The 24,715-nt window shown below is 44.7% G+C and overlaps 5 protein-coding genes across 10 annotated transcripts in view; 2 read left to right on the forward strand and 3 right to left on the reverse strand.

Moving 5' to 3' along the window:
- The window catches only part of TESK2 (testis associated actin remodelling kinase 2), a 114,112-nt gene extending 104,862 nt beyond the window's left edge, over positions 1-9,250 (reverse strand). For both annotated transcript variants that reach the window (XM_069479893.1, XM_069479892.1), the window contains exon 1: positions 8,937-9,250. The gene's annotated coding sequence lies outside the window, so the exon portion shown is untranslated. The remainder of the gene's footprint in view (positions 1-8,936) is intronic.
- The window catches only part of TMEM69 (transmembrane protein 69), a 197,134-nt gene that overhangs the window by 4,854 nt on the left and 167,565 nt on the right, over positions 1-24,715 (forward strand). The window lies entirely within an intron of this gene.
- Positions 12,900-16,226, reverse strand: CCDC163 (CCDC163 homolog). 3 transcript variants are annotated; one of them, XM_069477867.1, is made up of 10 exons: positions 15,819-16,226; positions 15,697-15,730; positions 15,334-15,521; positions 15,140-15,221; positions 14,787-14,976; positions 14,604-14,671; positions 14,232-14,299; positions 13,849-14,060; positions 13,421-13,554; positions 12,900-13,173 (listed from the first exon to the last, which is right to left on the reverse strand). In XM_069477867.1, the coding sequence occupies exons 1-10, from the start codon at positions 15,894-15,896 to the stop codon at positions 13,058-13,060; spliced, it is 1,170 nt and encodes a 389-aa protein (XP_069333968.1). In that variant the 5' UTR covers positions 15,897-16,226; the 3' UTR covers positions 12,900-13,057. The 3 variants fall into 3 exon arrangements, with proteins under 3 accessions (XP_069333968.1, XP_069333969.1, XP_069333967.1); XM_069477868.1 differs by having other exon boundaries at positions 13,849-13,949; positions 15,334-15,524; XM_069477866.1 differs by having other exon boundaries at positions 15,334-15,524.
- MMACHC (metabolism of cobalamin associated C) lies at positions 16,575-22,778 on the forward strand. Of its 2 annotated transcripts, none has more exons than XM_069477869.1 (4): positions 16,575-16,691; positions 20,618-20,812; positions 21,475-21,627; positions 22,106-22,778. In XM_069477869.1, exons 1-4 carry the CDS (start codon positions 16,611-16,613, stop codon positions 22,523-22,525), a joined length of 849 nt encoding a protein of 282 aa, XP_069333970.1. In that variant the 5' UTR covers positions 16,575-16,610; the 3' UTR covers positions 22,526-22,778. The 2 variants fall into 2 exon arrangements, with proteins under 2 accessions (XP_069333970.1, XP_069333972.1); XM_069477871.1 differs by having other exon boundaries at positions 20,741-20,812.
- The window catches only part of PRDX1 (peroxiredoxin 1), a 35,176-nt gene continuing 34,485 nt past the window's right edge, over positions 24,025-24,715 (reverse strand). For both annotated transcript variants that reach the window (XM_069477873.1, XM_069477872.1), the window contains exon 6: positions 24,025-24,399. In XM_069477873.1, the coding sequence (XP_069333974.1) occupies positions 24,314-24,399 (86 nt within the window). In that variant the 3' untranslated portion in view covers positions 24,025-24,313. The remainder of the gene's footprint in view (positions 24,400-24,715) is intronic.

Genomic DNA, 24,715 nt, shown 5'->3' on the forward strand with positions numbered 1-24,715 from the left:
TGGGTAAATTCACACCTAATGGGTGCCATGCACGCTGTCTGGGAAATGGACACACTTGTAGCTGTGACTCTGGCGGTGCAAAGACAATTTATGTATCCAAAATATTTGTACCCCCGTAATATTCTGAAATTTTAAAAAAAAATCCAAAGACAAAAAAAAAAAGAAAAAGTTCATTGCTGCTTTATTTCATGAGTTCAAAAAAAAAGGTTCAGGAAAATAAATTCCAGTTTCAGTTAAAGACGTATTCTATAATGTAATTATGGAGCTTTAAAAGGGCTTTTAATGTGATTGTCCTAAACTTGTAAAGCCTCAACAAGACCAGAGCTTCACCATGCCAGGAGAGTTATCAGGCTTTAAGAATCCAAAGAAGACAAACACACAACTTTTATTATAAAAGGTATTTTCGCACAATGCCTATTTTCATGTCATATATATATTAGATATATAAATATATTCCTTTTCAAGTAGTCATTTTTCAGTCCTAAATTTCACTCCTTTTAAGATACAATTTTCTTTAATAATATTTCTACTATTTCATAGGCATGAAAGATTTCAACAGTATTTCAGACTTGCCAGAAGGAAGCAAATTGCAACCTGTAACAGTTCACATAACATACATGACAGTATCTGTTGCTTATAAAATTCCTTAGCCTGGTATTCAAAGAATTTGCTCCACTAAAATTAGCCTAATCATTATCCCCCAGACTTAACCCACCTTTCTAGTGCAGTGTTACCTTCCTACCTCAGCTTAAATGATGTTTTTTTTTTTGTTTTTTTTGGTTTTTTTTTTGAGACAGAGTCTCACTTTGTTGCCCAGGCTAGAGTGAGTGCCATGGTGTCAGCCTAGCTCACAGCAACCTCAAACTCCTGAGCTCAAGGGATCCTCCTGTCTCAGCCTCCCAAGTAGTTGGGACTACAGGCATGCACCACCATGCCCGACTAATTTTTTCTACATATATTTTTAGCTGTCCATATAATTTCTTTCTATTTTTTTTAGTAGAGATGGGGTCTCGCTCTTGCTCAGGCTGGTCTCAAACTCCTGAGCTCAAACGATCCGCCCACCTCGGCCTCCCAGAGTGCTAGGATTACAGGCGTGAGCCACCGCGCCCGGCCTGCTTAAATGATGTTTACCTCATTCTAGCTCTGGTAGCACTTTTTGTTTTTTGTTTTTTTTTTTTTTCGAGTCAGTCTTGCTCTGTCACCCATGCTAGAGTGCCGTGGCATCAGCCTAGCTCACAGTAACCTCAAATTCCTGGGCTCAAGAGATCCTCCTGCCTCAGCCTCCTGAGTAGCTGAGACTACAGGTGCGTGCCACCACACCCAGCTAATTTTTTCTATTTTTAGTAGAGATGGGAGTCTCACTTTTGCTCAGGCTGGTCTCGAACTCCTGAGCTCAAGCAATCTTCCTGCCCCGGCCCCCCAGAGTGCTAGGATTACAGGCATGAGCCACCATGCCCAGCCTCTAGTAGTACTTTCTGACTATACTACTTACTTGACACTCAATGTCTCTTAGTCTTCCTAGCCAAGGAAGACTAGATTCTTGCAATCTATTCTCCAGGCTGAGTAAATGTTTGAGCACCTTTCATGTGTCATACAGAAACTCTGCCTCATTTGGTCCCTACCTACATCTCCAGCCCCATCTATCTCTATTCCTCCATCCACAGACACGATCTACTCTAAACATAGAGAACTACTATATTTGTAGGCCCCTGCTCACACTTCAATGCCTATGCATGTAACATTCTTTCTCCCTGGTGTGCTCTTCCTGGCCTCTTCCGCAAGGATCTCTCAGTAATCACCTCACGTGGGTAGTGTTCTCTGACCCCTCAATCTTCTTTTTCTGTGCTTTGACAATGCCCTGCACAAATCTCTGTTATTACAGTTATAATATAGTATTTTAATTGTTGCTTATCAGTCTCTTTCACTGGACTATGAACTCCATGAGGGCTTAGATTCAAACGTACTTACTTTCAAATGAGCTATGGCATACAAATTTTAATAAAATATGAACCAAAATTTACAGTGGAGAAAAAAATAAATAGGACATTGAGGTTCCACACTATCTATGTAAAAAACATATTCAGTCTTTCATTCACTCAGTAAACAAATATTTACTTAGCACCTTTAGGGGCCAGGCACTCTGCCAAATCCTGGAGAGTTGGTGATGACAATATATACACACACACAGAAAGATTCTGAGAGGATAAATCCCAAAATGTTAACATTGGATATTAATTATTTGTATCTTGGGCAGACTAAGAATAATTTACATCTTCTCCTTTAAAATCTTCCTTAATTTTATAATAACCAAAAAAATTTTTGGAGTCCTCCCAAATTACAAATTCCTACTAATCAGTAGGAATACAAAACCCAAAGTAAATGGTATGCAATGTGAGAGTGAAACAAATTTTGAGAACTTTTAATCAGATTCTAATTATACCTAATACAAGGAAAAACAAGACTAAAGTATGCAAAAATACTGCAGGATTTCCACAGTGAAGTTATTGTGGAAATCATTTTGAAAAAGATCCCATGCAAATCATTCAAGGAAAACACTGACCACGTGATCAATACCACCCTAGTTTTCCACACTGCAGAAAGAAAATTATATCATTCTATTCTATTTGATGCAGGGGAAAAGATGACAGCCTCCATACAACCTGATCAGAGGACAAATTAATAAATAACACCATATTTCATCTGTATAATGATTTACAGTTTACAGTTCACAAAGCACTTTGACCTTCACAATAATTGTTTTTCTGTTCCCGTTGGATAGATTAAAAAACTGAGGCTTGAAATGCAGAATGCCCTTCTATTTTTTGACTCAAAATCCAAAAGCCCTGAAAGAAAGCCTGAGACGTTGTCTACAGAAAAATCTAAAACTTGGGAATAAAATAAAAGAAGTCAAAAGACAAATATCAAAATACGAAAAAATATACAATACATATCACAGAAAATGTCTCTTTTTATACATAGAGAGTCTTAGAAATCAATAGGAAAGTGACCTTGACTCAACAGAAAAATAGGTAAAGGATTTAAACAGGCAGTTCACAGAAAAGGAAATATGAGTAACTCAAACATATAAAAAGATGCTTAATGTTAGCATAATTTTTTAAAAAAATTAAAACTACTCTGAGGTATCATTTTTTTCTATCAGATTGGCAAAACACCAAGTTTGATAATAGCAAGGCATAATATTAATAACACTGATCCTGGAGCCAGAGTGGTTACTTTGAATTTCTGCCACTTAGAGGCTGTGTGATTTCAGCAAATCACACTTAAACTCTCTATTCCTCAACGTATTCATCTGAAGAAAAGGAGATAATAATAGTACCTACACCTCAAAGAAATGTTATTAGATTAAATGAAGTAATGTATAAAAGCACATAGAACAGTACCTGGCACTTGATAAGCACTGTGTAACTGTTAGCCATGACACAACCAATATTAGTGAGTAAACAGGCATTGTATATTGGAACAACCCCTAAAGAGAGCAATTTAGCAATATATTTCATAGTGATAAATGCACATATCCTTTAACTTAGAAATCCCACGTCTGTGAATTTATCCTACAACTATCCTTGCATACATATAAAATGACATGTTCAAGGGTCTTCTTTACAGCACTGCTTATAATATTAAAACAGTGGAAACAATATAAATGTCCATTATAAGGAATTAGTTAAATAAATTATGATACATCCGTCCAATGGAATACTATGGAATAGCATGCAGGTGTTTAAAAAAAAAGAATGATTAAAAAAAATAAGAAAATTTAGAATATATATGTAAAACAAACAAACAAAAGAATGAAGAAACTTTCTCTGTACGGATCTGGAAAGGCCTTCAAAATATATTAAGTGAAAAAGCAGGTTTGGAGTATGGGGAGTGCAGAACAGGAGGGAACCATGGGCTAAATTTTACATGAAAAATGGAAAAAATAGGCCGGGCGCGGTGGCTCACGCCTGTAATCCTAGCACTCTGGGAGGCCGAGGTGGGCGGATCGTTTGAGCTCAGGAGTTCGAGACCAGCCTGAGCAAGAGCGAGACCCCATCTCTACTAAAAATAGAAAGAAATTATATGGACAGCTAAAAATATATATAGTAAAAAAAATTAGCCGGGCATGGTGGTGCATGCCTGTAGTCCCAGCTACTCGGGAGGCTGAGACAGGAGGATCCCTTGAGCCCAGGAGTTTGAGGTTGCTGTGAGCTAGGCTGACGCCACGGCACTCACTCTAGCCTGGGCAACAGAGTGAGACTCTGTCTCAAAAAAAAAAAAAAAAAAAAAAAGGAAAATGGAAAAAATAAAATTATATAGTTGACCCTTGAACAACACAGGTTTGTGGGTCCACTTATACACAGGGTTTTGTTTTTTTTTTCTTTGAGACACTATGTTGCCCAGGCTGGAGTGCAGCAGCTATTCACAGGTGTGATTATAGTGCACTGCAGCCTTGAACACCTGGCCTCAGCCTCCCAAGTAGCTGGGATTACAGGCAAGCCTGGCTTACACACAGATTTTTTTTCAACAAATATACTGAAAATATTTTTGGAGATTTGCAACAGTTTGAAAAAACTCACAGATGAACCACATAGCCTAAAATATCAAAATAATTATGGAAAAGTTAACTATGCCATGAATGCGTAAAACATACATAGATACTAGTCTCTTATTTACTACCATAAGATACACACAAATCTATTATAAAAGTTAAAATTTATCAAAACTTACACACACACAAACCATATGTGGCAACACTATCAGTAGAAAACAAACATAATGATTAAGTATTAACAGCATAAAATTAACTTGTAGTGTACAGTACATACTTGTGTAATAATTTTAGAGCCATCTCCTGATGCTGTTGCAGTGAGCTCAAGTGATGCAAGTATCCCTTAAAATGCATGACACTAATCATCTCCATGTGAGCAGTTCTTCTCTAGTAAATTGTATGTTGCAGTAAAAAGTGATCTCTCATGGTTCTTGTGTATGTTTTATTATGTTTAGTGCAATACGGTAAACCTTGAATAACACCATGACATCCATTAGAAACTGCCACTAGTAATGCTGGAAGTGCTTTCAAGAAGCAGAGAAAAGTCATGACGTTACAAGAAAAAGTTGAATTGCTTGATGTGTACCATAGGTTGAGGTCTGCAGCTGCAGTTGTCAGCCATTTCAAGATAAATGAATCCAGTATAAGGATCATTGTAAAAAAAGAAGAGCAAACTCATGAAACCAGGCAGCAGCTACACCAGCAATAGCAGTAGTTAAATTTTGAGGGAGTCAAAAGTTATACCTGGATTTTTGACTGCATGGGAGTCAGTACCCCTATACATGTGTTGTTCAAGGGTCAACTGTATATTCATATTTGTATGCATTTGCCTAAAGAAAGGCTAAAAGAATATAAAGACACTATTAAAAGTGTTTGAGAAAAGGTATGGAACTGGGTGGATGGAGGACAGGCATGGGAGTAAGACTTTTCACTGTTTATATAAATTTATATATAGGACTTTACTAATTTTTTTTTCTTTTATCATACTGCCTTTCTGAAATTTTCAGGAAAATTTATCACAAGCAGGCTTTTCTCTGAAACACACACTCCTTCTGAGTGTTCAGCAAAAATAACATTAGTGAGACCACACTGAAGTCATCTCCATATGATGACTTGGAAAAAAGTATAATGCCCATTGTTGGGCCAAAACATTCACCATCACCCACACAATACAATGTAATGATTGGGCTTCATCCACCAGGAGACAAATTCCCATAAAAGTCCTTATCATAGGTTTCAAATTCCAACACAACATTCATTTTGCAAAACAAAATGAAGTGTATGACACTAAGAATATATCTATAAACATTTTCACTTGCAACTCTAAGCCAGGGAATGAGCACATGTAAAGGCATACTTTTCTTTTTATAATTAACTCAAACTTTAAGTACAAAATGTTATTGGGGATCCTGGGGTGGAGAGTTCCTAGCCTCCCAGCACAAATATTTTTAAACAGAATTAAGGCCCATCAGACGCCAAAGTGCAAAGGATTTGTGTTTGAGAGTCCATCTCAAACATACATCTGTAAGAATAACACAGCATATATATCCAGGGCATCAGGTATCTGATGATATCACCATTAATTCACACACAAACATCTGTGCCATCTAGTACTACTTTCTAACAAGTGCTGAGGAACCTCCAATCCAATTCTGGGTCCCTCCTTGATGAGTGGCCTCACCTATAGGACCTAATATCTCCTCTGCTTCATCTCCTGCTACCATACTTGGAAGCTATGATATTCATATTGATGACATATTCAACATAGCCCCCTAACCTCCCACTACATCAATAACCTACACCTCCATTCCCCTTCAATAGCACTGAGACAGTTACACCAGTTTTTGTCTTTTTCCTTGAAATACTGAACTCTGAGCTTTCCAATTATGAATTTCTTGCAAAACCTGGTCTTCAACCACGTTTCTGATTGTCTCTTTATTCTCCAAGTTCACCAGCCTCCTTATAGGTTTTGCCTCTTATAATCCCCAGCTTGGACCCTCAGAGTCAATCATATCTCCCTACCACTAGCAGGGTAAAGTTGCTCCCCACTTTATCTTTCTGTCCTGTAAATTCCAATCATGGATCAACCCAACCATCTTTTTTGCCCTCCTCCTCCTAGGCTGTTGATTGAAGAAAGTGTGAAATCCATACTACTGGGCCCCATTACAAATATATTATTTCTAACTAACTGGGCCCTCAATGTAATCAGCAATCGTTTTTTTAAAAAAAAATCCTTAATCTAGGCTGGTCTGAAGGTAGTGAGTTATCTCACTTGATTGTTCACAGTCAGTTACAGATTGAACTCCTTGTTCTACTACTTTCCTGCCTTCTTACTACTACACTTGACTAGTCTAAAAAAAAGAATCCTTAATCTATTCCCCTTTCATTTTCCATTTAAGATTCCCATGGCCGTAATACTCAAGTCAGAAACTCACCACAGTTTCTTCAGTCTCCAAAGATAATCCACTTCACAGATAACTGATCACATCAAGAAAATAAGGCCATCTATCAAACTCCCTCACCTTCCTTCCATTCTACCACATCGTTATCCATCTTGACTTCTATCCTTGGTATCAAAGAATGAAATGCCTGACATATTTCCTAAGTAAACTTTTTCCTCAACCTACAAAACTGTTTCATCCGTACTAAAAAGAAAAACACATGTGCCATAATCGAAAGAACGCAGGTTTCAGAACTAGACATACCTAATCAAATCCTTGCCTACAGTCTTCCCAACTGTGAAAGAGGGATACTGACACCTAAACCACAAGGCTGCTGTGATCTATAAAGCATCTTTATGCTACCTGGCATACTCAATAAAGAGGAGTATATTCTCAATAAAGATGAGTTTCACTAGTACCAGTTCTCCTTCACAACACTGTTGAAAGAGTAATTTCACTCACTGCCTGCCATTTATTCCTCAGTCCATCATGATCTGACTACTGTCATCATTGCCACCACTATACTACCTAAACTGGCTTTCAAAGGAAACAAGTGACTTCCTAATTGCTAAATCCAGTGGCTTCTTCCTAACTGACCTCTGGAGCACCTGATATGGATAGTCATCCCCTTCCTTCTTGAAACCCTTTCTTCCTTTGGCTTCTATTATGATGCCATTCTGTTCTAGTTCTTGTCCCATTCCTTTAACCTCTCTTTTTCAGTGTCTAATACCCTTCAAACAATGATGTTCCTTCTGGTCCACAGCCCTTTTCTTCTCTTCTTTCAGTATTATCCCATACCAAGGCTTCAAATGTCCCCCATATTCTCTTGACCCTCAATTTTATGTATTCAGTTCCAACCTATCTCCCAATTTTCAGACCCAAATTTCCAGCTACCCTGAGTGATACCTGAAAAACACCTCAAACTGAACTTGTCCAAAACCAAATTTATTACCTTTCCTCAAAACTGTTTCTTTATGTTCCCTATTTCAACTAACGCTACCAATTCACACCATCAGCCAAGTCAGAAACCTCCCACTAATCCTCTCGACACTATTTTGGACGATCCCTCTTGGAACTGCACGTCATTCTCTCACCACTACTCCGGTTCATTCCCTCTCGCCTGGATTAGCACCCTAGTTTCCTGCCTACCTAGGTTTTTCGCCTCCAGTCTTCACTTTCAATTCTTCCTCTACATTTTCACCACAGACAATGCAATCGTATCAAACTTCTGCTTACAAAACCTTCAACGGTTCCCCAAGCCTACAGAATAAAGTCCAAATTCTTTAACAGTTTTTCTCAGAGGTGTAAATTTAGAGGTTTTTTAATTAGACAAATCTGGGTTTCATTTCCAGCTAAATATGAATACTGGCTTCGTCCAGAATCTTGAAAGTAAAGGGTAAAATGCAGAGGAGGGAAAAGGAGGGGAGAGGAGATGATGGGTGACCAGGGAGAGGAGGAGGAAGACAGTAGTGTCTGGGGGAAGTATTTTTGGAGGGTAGATAGAAGTGGACGTTTTCGAGAGAAGAGCATGTTTGAGGGAAGTAAACTGGAAGAATCCAGCTCTCAGAGGGAGGAGTGGGGAGTTGGAGGTCTCCGAAACAAGAGTTTTAGGAGAAAACGAAGGATTCCTTAATCTCTGAAGTGAGGAAGGTCCCCGATGAGAGGCAACTTCTAATGGGTTCCCAGCCCCTGAGGGGGAGAAGCCGCTGGGGGGGAGGGGGAAGCTGTCCTAGGACCGTGAGGGAATTGAGAAGGGAAGGGGAAAGGAGCCGAGAAGGGGAGCGTCCCCAGCCGCTGAGAAGAGGATCTCTGGGAAGCTGAGGAGTGCCCTCGCGTGCTAAGAGACCCGACTGCCAAAGCTTCGGGGCGGAAGAGGTGTAACAGCCGCGCGCGCGGGCCGGGATGCCCCCGGGTTTGTGCCCCACGCACTCTCCTCACGTTACCTGAGGCGGGACTGAGCAGCCAGAGGGGTGCCTGCGCGGGTGGGAGGGGGAGGAGGCGGCAAAGAGGGAGCATAGTAACCCTCACAGCTCGGTGGCGGCAGCGGCTCCTTAGCCTGCGGAGGCGGTGGGGGTCCCTCGCCCAGAAGCCGGCGACACGACGGGGCTAGTGGCGGCGGAGGACGAGGAGGCTACTGCCATGGCCCCACAGTCGGGCCGCTTACCCCACCCCGCCTGTTTGGCTGGGCCAGGAGGACTATTCAACCGGCGAGACTGAAAGGCCAGCTGCTAGCTCCACTGACCTCCCCGGGCCGCGAGCGACTGAAACGTCTGCCCACCTCGACAGGCAAGCTGGGGGCGTGGCCTCAGAGGACCCCGCCCCACTCCTCGAGCCCTCCCTTAGAAAAGCCAATCAATCGTCAGTCCTTGATAAACGAGCTAGTGGAATTGCCCAATTAGCGTTAGGAATGCCACGTGGTATGAGGGTGGGCACAATGGGCGTCCAGAAAAGCCAATCAACAGCCCTAGGCGCCAACTCTGGAGGACGAAGGGAACCAATAGGAAGGAAGAGGAGGTAAAAACAGAAGAGGCAGTGTGTTGGAAAGGCGGAACCGAGGAGGGAATACACCTGGGGGAAACCCAAGTCCAGGAGCCTCTCAGAGGGAGGGACAATAAACACAAGATGGACCAATCAAAATGCTAAACACAGAAGCGATCAGTAATTGATAAACTCGATTGAAAATGGACTAGACCCGCGCGGCATTCGGGTTGGTCGAGGTATAGCTGAGTAAGGAAAAGCCGTAAGAATGAGGCGTCCTGCAGTATCTCAGTATAATAAGGAGAAAAAACTGATACATACATAATTATTAGCGACTTGTGATAGATAGTAAGAGCACTGAGTAGAGCCAAACAAAATGCTGAGGGAGCAATAGACTAAAAGATTCGATGGTATGACGGTTTAGAGAAGGTATAATAACACTTGAACTAGCTTGAAAACAGAAGAGACTTTGAAAGAGCTGAGTGAGGAATAAGAATTCTCTCCAGCTGTTCAACAGGCACATATTTCCTCACGCTTTCCGTATGCCTGAACCTCAGGAACTCATAATCTCATACCTGAGCAGAATAGAACAGGAGAACGGCAAGAGCAGACAGGAACAGTGGAGTTTGTGCTTTACTGCACCAGCACTCCCTGTGGCTAGAGATCTTCTTTCGGATATCTTTAGACTTCCCTCCTCCTGGAAGGGGGTGGGGGAGTCTTGACAGACGAATGGGATTAAATCATTGAAGTGCATTCTTGGTGACTATAAAATTTGAGAAATATGTGTGCTAGAAGATATTGGAGAGAAAAGAGACTGAACGTGCGTTGGGCTTAAATGCCAAATTTGTGCTTTATTTTTTATGCTGTGAGAGCTATTCTTGAGCAGCAGTGTAACCTAAACAGGGCACTGTTTTAGGAAGATTAAATGATAGCTCACCGGATCTCTGAAGAGAGAAAAGAGCCCAGCCCAGTTCCCCTGGCCCCAAAGCCTTTTTTGTTACCATTCTTCTGGCAACAAATCATGTGCTGCCACCTGGTGACAGTTCAAATATCATTGTACCACCTTGCTATTTATTATTTCTGTTGTGAGAAGCCTGTCTCCCACAGAGCTTGATGCAAAGTAGTTGATAAATAAGTAAAGCACTGGTAGCAAGCAGAATTGAATAATGTCACCATGCCAGATGTATTACCTGCCCAGTGAAAGATGTAAATGACAGGGCTTTCTTGCACCTGCTTCAACAGGAAGATGAGGTTTGATGAGACATTTTTGTTGTTTTAAACTGGGTCTATTTGACTCATGTCTGATCTTTGTCATTCCACTCTCACAGTCTCCCAATGTGGAAAGAACAGAAGATTGCCCTGTACCTTGAAGACCTTCTCCCCATGACCTGTCTGCTAGTCAGGACAGGGCCTTGAATGTACCCCATAACTGAAGGTAATTCCTACCCTACTCACCTCAGCCTTTTATTATGCTTTTATTTCAGATAATTGTCTCCTTTCTCCAGCCAGACTGATCTGAGAACTGAGAACTTCACATGAGTCCACTGCACATTTAGCTCAGGGAAAATACATGACAGGATTGCTCTCAATAAACATCCACTGGTGGTCAGATGGCATTATCCTTTGACTACATTTAGCAGTAGAAGAGGCCTTATGAGGCCTCAGTGAGACGCTGCTGCCTCTTGGGAAATCCTGGACAATACTGTCTAGAACACAAAACCCAGTGAGGAAAAAGTAAAGCTGTTCTTAGTCACGTAGAAAGATGTACGCTCGTCCCTTGGTATACCTTGGGGAATGGTTCCAGGACACTGAGAATATACCAAAATCTATGTATACTCCGGTCTCAAAGTCAGCCCTGAGGAACATAAGCATAAGAAAAGTCAGCCCTCTATATACACAGGTCTCACATCCCAGAATACTGTATTTTTGATCGATGTTTGGTTGGAAGAAAGTCTACATATAAGTGAACCCTTGCAGTTCATGCCCATGTTGTTCAAGGGTCAACTGTACTTTCCAGACAGCAACTAAGTGGTAAAAGGATCAGAATCATTAGCCACAAGGTATTTTTTAAAATGAAATATAATCAAAATATCAGAGTGTTAATCCCAACACTTTGGGAGGCTGAGGCAGAAGGATCACTTGAGGCCAGGAGTTTGAGACTAGCTGGGCAACATAACAAGATCCCGTCTCTACCCAAAAAAAAGAAAGCAATTATCAAAGTGCATCATTCATAGTAAGAATAGTAATTGAGGCTGGGCATGGTGGCTTACGCCTGTAACCCTAGCACTTTGGGAGGCCAAGGCAGGAGGATTTCTTAAGGCCAGGGGTTTGAGACCAGCCTGGGCAACAGCAAGACCTTGTTTCTACAAAAACTAAAAAAATTAGCCAGGCATGGTGGTGCGCACCTATAGTCGCAGCTTCTCAGGAGGCTGACGCAGAAGGATCTCTTGAACCCCAAGTTTGAGGTTTGAGGTTGCTATGATGATGTCATTGCATTCTAGCCTGGGCAACAGAGTGAGACCCTGTCTCAATTAAAAATTAAAAAAGGGTTGGGCGCGGTGGCTCACGCCTGTAATCCTAGCATTCTGGGAGGCCGAGGCAGGAGGATCATTTGAGGTCAGGAGCTCGAGACCAGCCTGAGCAAGAGCGGAGACCCCGTCTCTACTAAAAAAAAATAGAAAGAAATGATCTGGACAGTTAAAAATATATATAGGAAAAAATTAGCTGGGCATGGTGGCGCGTGCCTGTGGTCCCAGCTACTCGGGAGGCTGAGGCAGAAGGATCGCTAGAGTAGAGCCCAGGAGTTTGAGGTTGCTGTGAGCTAGGCTGACACCATGGCACTCTAGCCTGGGCAACAGAGCGAGACTCTGTCTCAAAAAAAAAAAAAAAAAAAAATTGAATTATGAAAATTTTGTTTCAGTATAAACTGTATTTCTTACTGGTGGTCACACAAAAAATTCTGAAACCCTCACAGTTAGAGGCAGAGAGACTGAAAGAAGAGAGACCATGGAGAAGTCTGCCACAGAAATTCAGGCTGGGCTGCTAAGAATGAGGAGGTGTGGAGAAGCTGGAGTGAACCTCAAGAAGCAGAAGCTAGAGATAAGGAAAGGAAGCCTCCTACTATCTAGGTCCGAGTCGCACCAGAATATCTCACCCTCCTCCACATCCCCACAGCACTATTGCCCCAGAGCAGTGTCCTACCTCATTCTACTCACCTCATTCTACTCACAATGGGAGCTTCTACCTCTTTCCAAGTTCAACTCAGCTTATACACAGAAGTTACAGCTGTAAGTGTCTATGAACTTAGATTTCAGTGGTAAAGGTCACAGGAAGCAGTCAAGTAACAGGAGCAAGAAAGGGTACAGCTAGTCTATCCCATGTGGGTGCTGACTTACAGAAAATACATCAGGGAAGGTTAAACTATTTTATTGCAGTTGGAGGACAGGGATGGGCAGGCAGTGAAGAGCCTCAATAGAGAGCGCAGATAACAGCTAAATCAAGAGGGGAGGAGCAGGTGGCCTAGAAAAAGGGCCTTGGAGGGGAGGGTGGGCAATGAAGCCTTCATCTGACTACTCTTTATAAGTCCTTATAGGTCACTCAGGAGCATCCTGGGGCTGTGAAGGAAAGTCTCCTGCTCAAGACTCTGGGAGTGGAGGTGAAAGCTTCTGGGCTCCAAGTTAGAAAGGGTGCTCCTCTGGAGACCTAAGAGGAAGGAAAAGGGAAGAGAAAGCAAATCATCAGCAAGCACTATGATATGCACAGAACTAGGCCCTGGGCCTGTGTGATGGGGAGGGACATACAGGCCTAACTTGAGATAAGTAGCAACAGAGATCGATGAATTCACAAACAGGCAGAGAATCCATTCTACCCAGTGCTAAACAATTAGGCAGCTGGCATTCAAGAACCATTCAGATTCAGCCTCCCCCAAAACTGGGATCCCTGCTCTTACCCCCGCCTAGCTTCCATAAAAGTTCCCAGCTACTGCTACTGTCCAGAAGACTGACTTCAGAGCTAGATGAAGAAAGAGACATGGCACAGGTGATGGCCAGGGGCAGCTTAAATTGGAGGACATGAACGGAGGTCCTGGAAAGGGGAACAGATCAGAGGCAGACACGGTGATGATATGTCAAGGGAACCCTCCCAGCACAGAACTGTCCTCCTTTGTGACTCTCCTCCCTCTTTATATCCATACATATAAAGACATCTCAGTAACTCTGTATCAAGTAAAGAATGCCCAACGCTGCCCTTATAGGCTACAACCCAGAAACTACCAATACCAGCCCAGGCCAAAATCTAGGATAGCTGAACTTTGGTCCCCAGTGCCCGACCTCGGTGAAAAAAATCCCCTCCACTGCCACAGCACCCATATCCCCTGACCTGAGGAGGTCATGCTCCTGCCGGGCATCCTGGGCCTCTGTCCTGGCAGCTTCCAGGGTGTGACCTTTGCCTTCCTGGCCACTTTGCAGCTGCTCCAACATCTGCCAGACCACAGGCTCAGATAGGACCAAAGCTCTCCCTCTCCCCTCCCCATGATTGTCCTCTTCAGCACACTTGGAACCCTCATGTGGCCAACGACAGTTTCTCATGGCCTAGAGCATAAGGAATGGGAAGAAGAGCTTTGGGAAGAGGTGGAGTCAGCACAGGGAAAAGAGATGGGGGCAGGAGAGGGTATCCTGGCCTGCCTGCCAAATAGGATAGACAGAGAAAGGAAGGGGCCTCCATGGAGAAATTTGCAGAGATGGGTACAATCCTGGTCCTACCTTCCAGGTACAGGCCTGAGTCTGCCGCCCCTCAGAGATCTGTTTCAGCAGCAGCTCCTGGTGCTGGTCTGCAGGTGAGAGAGAACATAAGAGGGCTCTTCCCCAACTTCTTTCCTTCATGCTCCCTGCCTTGTGACCAGCCTGTTGCTGAAAACTGAGACAGAAGCATTCTGGTCCAGCTTTTGGGAAGCTTCCAAGCTGACTGGAGAGATTAAACTTGCACCATGAGAGACAAACAGCAAGACAAAAATACTTGGCCAGACTTCTCAGTAGCTCAAGCAGTCAGAGCTAAGGCCACTTAATGGGAGAGCAAGAAGGCTTTCCAGAAAAGGGGACAAGCGAAGACATATTCACCCCCAATTTTTCACTTACTCAGCTGGTCCCGCAGCAACTTCAGTTCCTTCCGCAGAATCTCTGACTCTTCCCACAGCTTTTGCCGCCTGCAGAAGCATCAGCAGTGTCAGTCAACAAATCCAGAGTGAGGAGGCCACCAGCCTCCCAGAATGCCACAAGTTCAGAGGCCCCCAAGAACACAAAGGCTTGCCCATCACTTACTCTGTCTGCAGCTCCTGATGAAGCCCACTGGTAGTGCTGCAGTTTAATGGTCCTGTTTGCATTTGGGCTTGGACTTGGGCCTGCTCCTGCACCTGGCTCCAAAGGCCCTGAAGGTCCCTTCTCAGCTCCTCCAGGTGTTGCTCCAGAAGAGCCCTCCCCTCTGGGCCCCCCTGCAGCAACCTTAGTGATGCTGTAGTGGGACAAGTTGGGGGTCAGCCTCTCTAAGAGCTTCACACATGAGCCTGACACTCTACTTGCAAATCAAGACACATCTGCACACACAACAGGTGTGTGGCAAAATTGTGTACATACATATGAAGTTGTGTGTATGAAGAAAAGAACGGGCCAGATACCTTCCAAGGCACTGATCTGGTACTTCTGCTGTTCTCGCTCTTCCAGCAAGCCTTGTACAGCCTGCCTTAGTGCCTCAGTCACCTACCCAGGCAGAAAAAACACATCAGCTACTGTGTAAGGAGCTTTTCCCAAGCCCTAATATTTTCATTTCACACAAACATCACATATACACATCTAGGGTTCCCAGCCTCACCTGAGCCTGAGATCGAAGCTGGGATTGGAGAATAGTAACTTCATCCCGGAGATGGGAAAGACTGTAGGCCTCAGGCCAGCTCAGCCGCTCTGGGACTGTGGGAGTCTCTAGAGCCCAAGGCTGTTGAGCTTGGACTCCTAACTGGGGAGGCAAGTCATGAGAGGAAATCCAGGTCCCAGGCAGCTCCCCTGCTGAGGGAATAAGGAAGGGATAAGTGCAGGGTCTATCTGTGTGGGGGGAACAGAGTTGAGGAAAGGAAAGAGTTGGGGAATTTGGAAAGAGCAGTGGATGATACAGACCCTGGAAGAGAGCAGATCTTGGAAAGAGAAAAGGCTGGGAGCAGTAGAATGGAACAATACTTACTTGCCATGGAGACCCCAAGAGGATACAGTCGCTGCTGCAAAAGAAACAGTTGCTCAGGCCAAAGAGCTCTGAGAGTTCCTTAACGCGGTTACGCAAGCTGGGTGCCTCCGCCAACCCCTCACCTTAATCCGAGCCACATTTCCATCGGTAGCATTGAGAAGCGCATCAAGCTGCTCGGACCAGCTCACGCTCCTACTCATGTCCTGTGGCAGGGGTCTGGGTCCCTGGCGTCTTGCGTCCTTGCTCTCCCAGCAGGGGATACCCCGAGGTACAGCCCAGAAAAGGCCACAACGTTAGATCGAAAGAGGGAAATGGGGATGCAATACTAGGACTAGGGAATGCAGTATCAGACCAAAATTGCGACTCTGCGACTAGGGAAGGGAGCGGCGCTCTTGGAGAACTGGGGGGAAAGCGGTATACCCTGATGATACGCAGGTATCAGGTGGGAGTTGAAGGTGCCGAACGTTGGTCGAGACCACCCCAGATCCAGGACACTGGCGCCATCATGCCAAACCTGTGCCAGCGACAACTGCCGCCGCCGGGTTCAAATCTTTGGGTAGGTGGGGAAAATCTGACATCGGGCTGGCTGCCGCAAGGCCACCTGGGAAACTGAGTAGGCCTCTCGTGGAGACAACCAGCGATGGAGGCAGCTGAACTACGTTTCCCTGGAGCGACACGTGCATCCACACCCTCACCGTGAAGCCTGCCGGGAAACCGAGTCCTACTGAATCTCTGTGATTGGCTCCGAGAGCCAAACGAACTACGCGCCCCAAGATGCATCGCGCAGGGCCAGCGATGTCCCGCTCCTGGTCCCAGTACTTTCTGGGAAATGGAGTCCAAGTGTCCGCTAAACGTAACGGTCCTGTTATCTTTGAGACTCCATTCCCCAGCAAGCTGAGCGTGCAGCGTGCGCTATGGAGCCGCGAGTCGCAGAGCTGAAGCAGAAGATTGAGGACACACTGTGTCCTTTTGGCTTCGAGGTGTACCCCTTCCAGGTTGGTTTATCCCTCGTGCGTTTCTAGGGCGAGGTGGATGACTGGCCTCGTTGCAAGTGGTGTGAGGCCCCAGGGGCCTCTGATCTTCCCTGAGCTCCTCTGGCCGGTGTCCATCTGCGAACTGGGACAAAGTGTCAGCGGGGGGTTGGGTTAAAAAGGTAGAGAAGCGGTTGCATGTTTGTCCTTTTACCCCCTATATAATGCCAGATTGAAGAATGGAAGATACCGTATGTTCCAGTGACCTGTGTGACTCTGATTGTCACCTACGTAATTTACAGGAAAAGGGACCTGAAGGGTAGAGTCACCTTGGAAGCTTCCTGAAGAATTTAGGAGAGGGAAAGGCCTGAAAGGTTTGCATGAGTATGATTTAGGTCGTCTGAGGAGGGATGGGCATTCCTAGTGACGAACACACAATTGGCTGGTTTGTTAATCTACCAACAGAAGGAGAATTCATGATGTTGCCAATCGTGAGTGCCAGGCTGGGTATAGAAACTCTGTGCACTGCCTGGCACGGAAGTCTCGGCACCCTACCCCCATCTCCGTTTACAAAGGTCGTTTTTCCCCACATCACAAACTCAGCATGAGCCTTTTGCCTGATTCTTAAGAAGCCACCTACTTCCCACTCTTTCCACTGAATGGCTCACATCAGTGCTGGGGGAGGATATAGACAGAAAAGTAGGTCTAGCTTAACAGAGGACTTGCCAGAAAAAAATGAATTGAGCTATGTATGAAAAGATGGATTGGAAGGAAGGAGCATCATTGTACATCCCAAACATCAGGAAGAGCCTGAATAAAGGTGTGGAGATAGTGGTAGATGGCAGGTGTGGGAGAGAGAGAGAATGCCTATTTGGCGAGTTGGATAGACCTAGGTATTACGAGCTATTGTACTAAACAGAGCCAACTGCAGCCCTGCCTGTCATCCTAGGCTTCTACCTCTCACCTCCCCAGTCCCACATCCAATCAGCCACCAAGACCAATAAGACTTTGTCTACTGAATCTCCCAAATCCATTCCGTTCCATTTCACCCATGTATGCTCTGGTCCAGGCCACCATTTCTCACTTAGATTATGGTAATAATCTCCTTGCTGTCACCTTGCCTCCAATCCATCCTTCACACTGCAGCCAGATCTTTCTAAAACTGATCATATCAGTTTACTCCTTAAATCTTCAATGGCTCCTCACTGTCACCAAATTAAATCCATATTCCTTAAATTGGCATTCAACTCACAATCTCACTCGTACTTATCTCTCCAGCCTTATCTCCCTCTGATCCCCTCTACAGACTCTTCACTTTCACCAAACTAGACAATTTGCTCTTCTTCAAATATGCCCAGTAATTTTCTGCCTGTATCTTTGCTTATGCTGTGACCTCTGTTTAAAATGCACACCAATTCTCTTCCCCATGTCAACCTGACAATTTAATTTCCAGCCTTCAAGACTTACCTTCTGGCCGGGGGCGGTAGCTCACACCTGTAATCCTAGCACTCTGGGAGGCCACGGCGGAAGAATTGCTTGAGGTCAGGAGTTCAAGACCAGCCTGATCAAGACAAAGATCCTGTCTCTACTAAAAATAGAAAAAATTAGCCAGGTGTGGTGGCACACACCTGTAGTCCCAGCTACTTGGGAGGCTGAAATAGGAGGATCGCTTCAGCCCTGGAGTTTGAGGTTGCTGTGAGCTAGGCTGATGCCACAGCACTCTAGGCAGGGAAACAGTGCAAGACTCTGTCTCAAAAAAAAAAAAAAAAAAAGACTTAGCTTTCAAGAAAGCCTTTTCTGGTATCAGAGGACCCTCATTTGGTCCTATTGTAGTGTAGTATAATCAAGTTTATATCAATCGCATGTTTGCTTTACTGGTCGGTCAACCTCAAAAACATACAATTGCTGATAGGGGTTTTAGCGACTAATATGGTGTTAAGTGTAGTAACAAGAAGGTCCATCAAAAGCAAGAAAACCCCTACGCCATCATGCCCAATGGGCTCAATGTCAAGGGTTAAGTATGTTGGTACTTAACCTTGACTGAAAATGAAAAGAATGGTGTTTTAAGAAACAGCCTGCAAAGCCAATCTCGAGAGTTAGTGTTATATAGCCTGAAACTGACCTTATCTTTGAGCTCTCTGTATGGAGATGGTTTGGACGTGGTTCAGTTTTTAATCTATTATGATACATAAAAAGTAAAACAGCTTAAATTTTTTTTTTTTTGGCTATATAGCTGTTGTTTTTTTTGTTTTTTTTTTTTTGAGACAGAGTCTCACTCTGTTGCCCAGGCTAGAGTGAGTGCCGTGGCGTCAGCCTAGCTCACAGCAACCTCAAACTCCTGAGCTCAAGCGATCCTCCTGTCTCAGCCTCCCGAGTAGCTGGGACTACAGGCATGCACCACCATGCCCGGCTAATTTTTTCTATATATATTTTTAGCTGTCCATATAATTTCTTTCTATTTTTAGTAGAGATGGGGTCTCGCTCTTGCTCAGGCTGGTCTCGAACTCCTGAGCTCAAACGATCCGCCCACCTCGGCCTCCCAGAGTGCTAGGATTACAGGCGTGAGCCACCGCGCCCGGCCTATAGCTATTGTTTAGACACAAAGGAGGGGAATGGTAAATTCTGGGAATGAGCAAAGGTCAGGAAAAGCTTCAGAGGAAGTAATGCTTCAGCTTGAGTCTCCTCTCTTAATTCAGCAAGCAGAAGCTATTTTAAGTGACATTGCAGTTATAGTTGCACCTGGAATCCATTTGGGCACAGCAAACCCAGAAAAGGACAGGTGTTTCTCTTGGCCTAATAATTCTCTGTGGTTGCAAGTTTGGGGATTCTTTAGGGGCTAGTCAAGCCATTGCCTGGTGTTGAACTACACTGGCATAATCAAACCATGTACCAAGAGTCTTCCTGATCTGATCTTCCGCCTCCTTGAACTTTACTATCTCCAGGGCAACTGAACTGATCAGGATGGTGCTATCCATGCAATGATCTAGGTATCCCTTTATCATGTTATATGTAGTCATCTAGGTCCCCTTTGCAACCACGCAAATTTGCTCCATTAGCTCCTTTCCAAGAGATTGGATGGAGACATTGAGTACTTACAAAACTAGTGTGCAGGCCCAAGGCTGGGAAATGATCCAGTCCCCTAAAGCCCCAGATGGATAGCCAAGCAAGAGGTTTGCTGTATCTTTTTGTGCTCTTGCCAGCCCATTGAGATCATAAATCCATTAAATTTCTCCTGAACCACTCTGCATTGGCTCTTACTTTGCTTGAAGACCAGAAAACCACACCTATCAGGGTATCATAAACAACTCTATAGATTGAAGCAATTTCCACCATGGAGAACTCAGGGGTCTTATCCTTAAAATCACAATGAAAGAGAGCTCACATGGCAGCCATCTTTGGTACACTGTTTTCATAAACTTGTATAGTTGTTCTCTCTTGGACCCAATACCATTAAGGGCATCATGTAATCCATCAATAACAAAACAAGAATACAAGTCCCAGAGTGACATCACTGAACTTGCTTCTCCACTCTGCATTGAGCATCAATTTGCCATTCCTCTCCAAAGCTTCAACCTTTCCAGGTTACTCTGTCCCTGCAACACGTGGAAACCCCCTGAGCCTTCCTGTGATGGATGAGAACTCGCTGTCTCCCTCTGTTGAGGAGTTCTAGTCACTGTCGTCTGTGTGGGGCCTCTTTCCTGGGTTTTTCATTTTCATTGTTCATGGGGTTTATAGTTGGGTGAGGCCTGAATTCTTTGCTGGGGGAAAAAAAAAAACTAAAAAAACTAAAAAAATTCAGATGAGTTCCCCATAAATATGTATCATACAGCATCAGTGAAAATTTGTCAAATGAATGAGATAGAGACTGGGGCAAAATGTATGAAGCCTTCAATATCAGGTTAAGGTGTGGGCCTGGCTAAAGCCTGGCCTGAGCTTTCTCTCTGTTCCAGGTGGCATGGTACAATGAACTCCTGCCTCCAGCTTTCCACCTGCCCCTGCCAGGACCTACCCTGGCCTTCCTGGTACTCAGCACACCTGCCATGTTTGACCGGGCCCTCAAGCCCTTCTTGCAGAGCAGCCACCTGCAACTGCTGACCGACCCTGTGGACCAGTGTGTGGCCTACCATCTGAACCGTGTTAGAGAGGTGAGGAAGGTTCAATTTTCTCCCAGCTCCCAGACCTATAGCTGCTTTGAGCTCCTCCTAGCTCCATGGAGGAGGAGCTAGATCCAGAGTTAGTCACTTGAAAGGAGAAATGATACCAAAAAGCCAGCCTTGACAATCTGTGATCTCTCCCCATTTTGCCTTCTCATACCCAGGTTCCACCACCTTCCTCTGGAAGACCCACAATCTGAAACCAGTTTCACTCACCCTACACTGATGGGCAACTCTATGTACCAAAGACCTGGCTTTCCTTGGTCTCCAAGTGAAATAGGAATGAGCCCAGCATTCCCCAAGCATTGCTTACCTGCCTTTGCCCTAGACCTGCAAGCTTTATGCTGTCTTTGGGTCCTTTTGAGAATAGAACAATATTCTCCCACCACACACTTAACATATGCACATACATATGTAAACACACACTGGGTCTCCCCAAAGCTGGACCATGTCTTCCTCCACACTGGGATTTGTGTATTTCCCTTCAAACATGGAGAAGTGTAACTCTCTCCACAGTGGAGGCCCCCAGGTTAAGGTCATGTTTTCCCTTCAAACAGGACTTCTGAGGACAGGACTGTATCAACACACCAACTAGGACAAGGTCATGACTCCCCTTGTGCTAACAGGAGCCTTTCTCTTGTCCTCTATCCCAGAGCCTCCCAGAGATGCAGATTGAAGTCATTGCCGATTATGAGGTACATCACAACAGGCGCCCAAAGATTCTGGCCCAGACAGCAGCCCACGTGGCAGGGGCTGCTTACTACTACCAACGACAAGATGTGGAGGCTGACCCCTGGGGGACCCAGGTCAGAGAGCAAGTGTGAATGAGTGGGGACTGAGAGAAAATGGTAAACGCCCCTCAAGATAGCCCTATCATGCCCCACATTCCTCAGCCTTCCCTGGATGAAGGATTTGTTAGATACAACCCAGGACAAAGAAGCTGTGTCTGCCCTGCAGTCCAGTCCCGTTACATGCTTTCTGGAGTTTACTTGGGGACACATCAGGTCAGAAAACCTGGTCTGTTCTTAAAACTCTACATGGAAGGGGCCAAACAGTGATCAGGAGACCAGTGGTGACACTGGGAAGCTGATTGAGACCCATCCCTTCCTTGTGCTCGGAATAAATTTTTGAGAGGGTCGTCCACAAGACAGGGACAGGGCTTACATGTATAATCAGTGTCCACTGAGTGGGAAATAAGTGGACAAGCCTAGCTTGCAGTAATGGTAGCTGGATTCACTGCCAAAGGGACCTCCATGACTTTGCTTTTCTTCATCTTCTCCCCAGCGCATATCAGGAGTGTGCATACACCCCCGATTTGGAGGCTGGTTTGCCATCCGAGGGGTAGTGCTACTGCCTGGGATAGAGGTGCCAGATTTGCCACCCACAAAACCTCATGACTGTGTGCCTACAAGAGCTGACCGTATTGCCCTTCTTGAAGGCTTCAATTTCCATTGGCGTGACTGGACTTACCGGGATGCTGTGACACCCCAGGAGCGCTACTCAGAAGAACAGAAGGCCTACTTTTCTACTCCGCCTTCTCAACGATTGGCCCTGTTGGGCTTGACCCAGCCCTCAGAGAACCCTAGCTCTCCATCCCCTGACCTTCCCTTTACCAGACTCACCTCCAAGAAGCCTCAGAACCCCAGCAAAGCCCGGGGCTGGCTCAGCCCCAGTGTCTCACCACCAGCATCGCCTGGCCCTTGATACCTTCCTCCCCCGTGGGACCCCCAATTATGGTGGTACTTCCTAGGACTTAATTGGCTTTGCCAAAGCAAGACAGGTTTTATTTTTGGTACAGGATGGACAATTTTTAGTAATATAATAGAGATCTTCCACGAAGATGATTAAGAAGTCAAGAGTCTGGCGCGGTGGCTCACACCTGTAATCCCAGCACTCTGGGAGGCTGAGGCAGGTGGATCGTTTGAGCTCAGGAGTTCGAGACCAGCCTGAGCAAGAGCGAGACTCCGTCTCTACTAAAAATAGAAAGAAATTAGCCAAATTTATAGAAAATATATAGAAAAAATATATAGAAAATATATATTTTCTAAAAATATATAGAAAAAACTATCTGGGCGTGCCTGTAGTCCCAGCTACTAGGGAGGCTAAGGCAGGATTGCTTGAGCCCAGGAGTTTGAGTTTGCTGTGAGCTAGGCTGACACCACGACACTCTAGCCTGGGCAACAGAGTGAGACTGTGCCTCAAAAAAAAAAAAAGTCAAGACAAGTCAGGCCAAATTAGATCCCCAATTCCCATCTGCCTTTGAATATGGGACTCTTCCATCTGTTACCACAGCTATGCAGTGCTCCCAAAATGCTACTTGTTAGAGGGCCTATGGGGTAAATATCCCCTGAAGAGCTCCTACCTCACAGGGTTGTTGTGGGGACTGAATAAACACATGTAAAGGACTTTGGGAAAATGCCTGGCACATAGTAAACAGTTAATGTTGGCTGTTACTGCAGGCCCTGGGAATCCTGTACTTTTGCTCTTAAGTCTAGTCTAGGTTCTGGAGGGGTGGGCAGGCTTGGGTAGCTGATAAAGAACCAAGTGGCTAGAAAGGCATCACACAATGCACAAAAGTATCCTCAGTTCTTAATCTACCCTAGCCTCAAGGGCCCAGGAAGAATCTTTTTGCTGACAACCTCCCGCAGGACAATAATATGAATGAGGATCAAAAGGAATATCCTCTAATCAAGGCTAGAACCCAGGGAAGGTAAGAAGTGCTTAGCACTGTACGTCTAACATTGAAAGCTCTACCCAAGACCAGGAGCCTTGTGTTTGTCTTCCTCTCCTAATTTCAGTTCAAAAGGGAAAGAAGCCCCCAACTCTGTTCTTTTACAGAGCAGGTACCAGGCACTTATTAGAAGAGGCCAAGTTTCTGGTTCCTGTGTAGCCCTCCCAGTAGTGTAAACATAGGTGTCCAAGTAATCTCATTGGGACCTTAACCTGCAACCCAGCCTATGGCATAAGTTGTGGTGCCCCAGCCAACACTATAGCAGGGATTGGTCTTCTCCCCATATGCAGTAAAACAAAATGTGACACCTTGGTTCAGTTCCATCACCTGTGTCCATCTGCATTTCCCCCCCCAACATAATTCCCTGATTCTGAGGTAGCTCTCCTCATTTTCCGACAAAGAGGGAAAGCAAAGAGTAAATTCCTCTTACAATGAAAGGCTAATGCCCCCCTAAAATGAAGAATCATCAAGGTCTCAGTTCAAGTTTAATAGAAACTACAAAAGATCAATGGGCTGATGCCCTCTACTGATACATCTTACAAATCAGAAGGGCTGCCCCACAACACAACTCAGGCCATTCCCACGAAGGGAAAAAAGGCTGGCCTCCCCAACCCCTGTAGGAAAGGCCTGTCTTGTAACACACCACATCTCCGCTGAATCTAAAGTCTGTGTCTTGTGTTTTACATGTGGAAAAAAAAGCACAAAAGAGGTTTTGTTCACATGGCTGCCCACTGCAGCCAAGCACTAAAATGGCCCAATACTCATTTCTGCTTGGAGAAATATTCTTTGCTCTTTTGGACATCAGGTTTGATGGTATCACTGCCAGGCTTCCAGCCAGCTGGGCACACTGCAAGAGAAAGGTACCACTAATTAATAACCTGCTCAGTGGTGTGTACCACCTTCCTCCTATGGACAAAGGGTTGCCTCAAAACCAGATCTGTGCCCTAGAAGGTCTGAATACTCACGACACCAGGAAACCTACCCTGCAATCTAAGATCATCTAGCCTTTTAGTGTTTAAGTCTAATCACTTTACAAACATTATGTAATTTTAATCCTCACCACAGCCCTAATATACAATTATGCCTAATTTACTCAAGTAATACCTAAAATTTAAAGAAATTAACAACTTTAACCATAGGCTTTGTTCTAAAAATAATCTGTT

This window comes from Eulemur rufifrons, chromosome 8 (genome assembly GCF_041146395.1).
Source record: "Eulemur rufifrons isolate Redbay chromosome 8, OSU_ERuf_1, whole genome shotgun sequence".
NCBI classification, from domain to species: domain Eukaryota; kingdom Metazoa; phylum Chordata; class Mammalia; order Primates; family Lemuridae; genus Eulemur; species Eulemur rufifrons.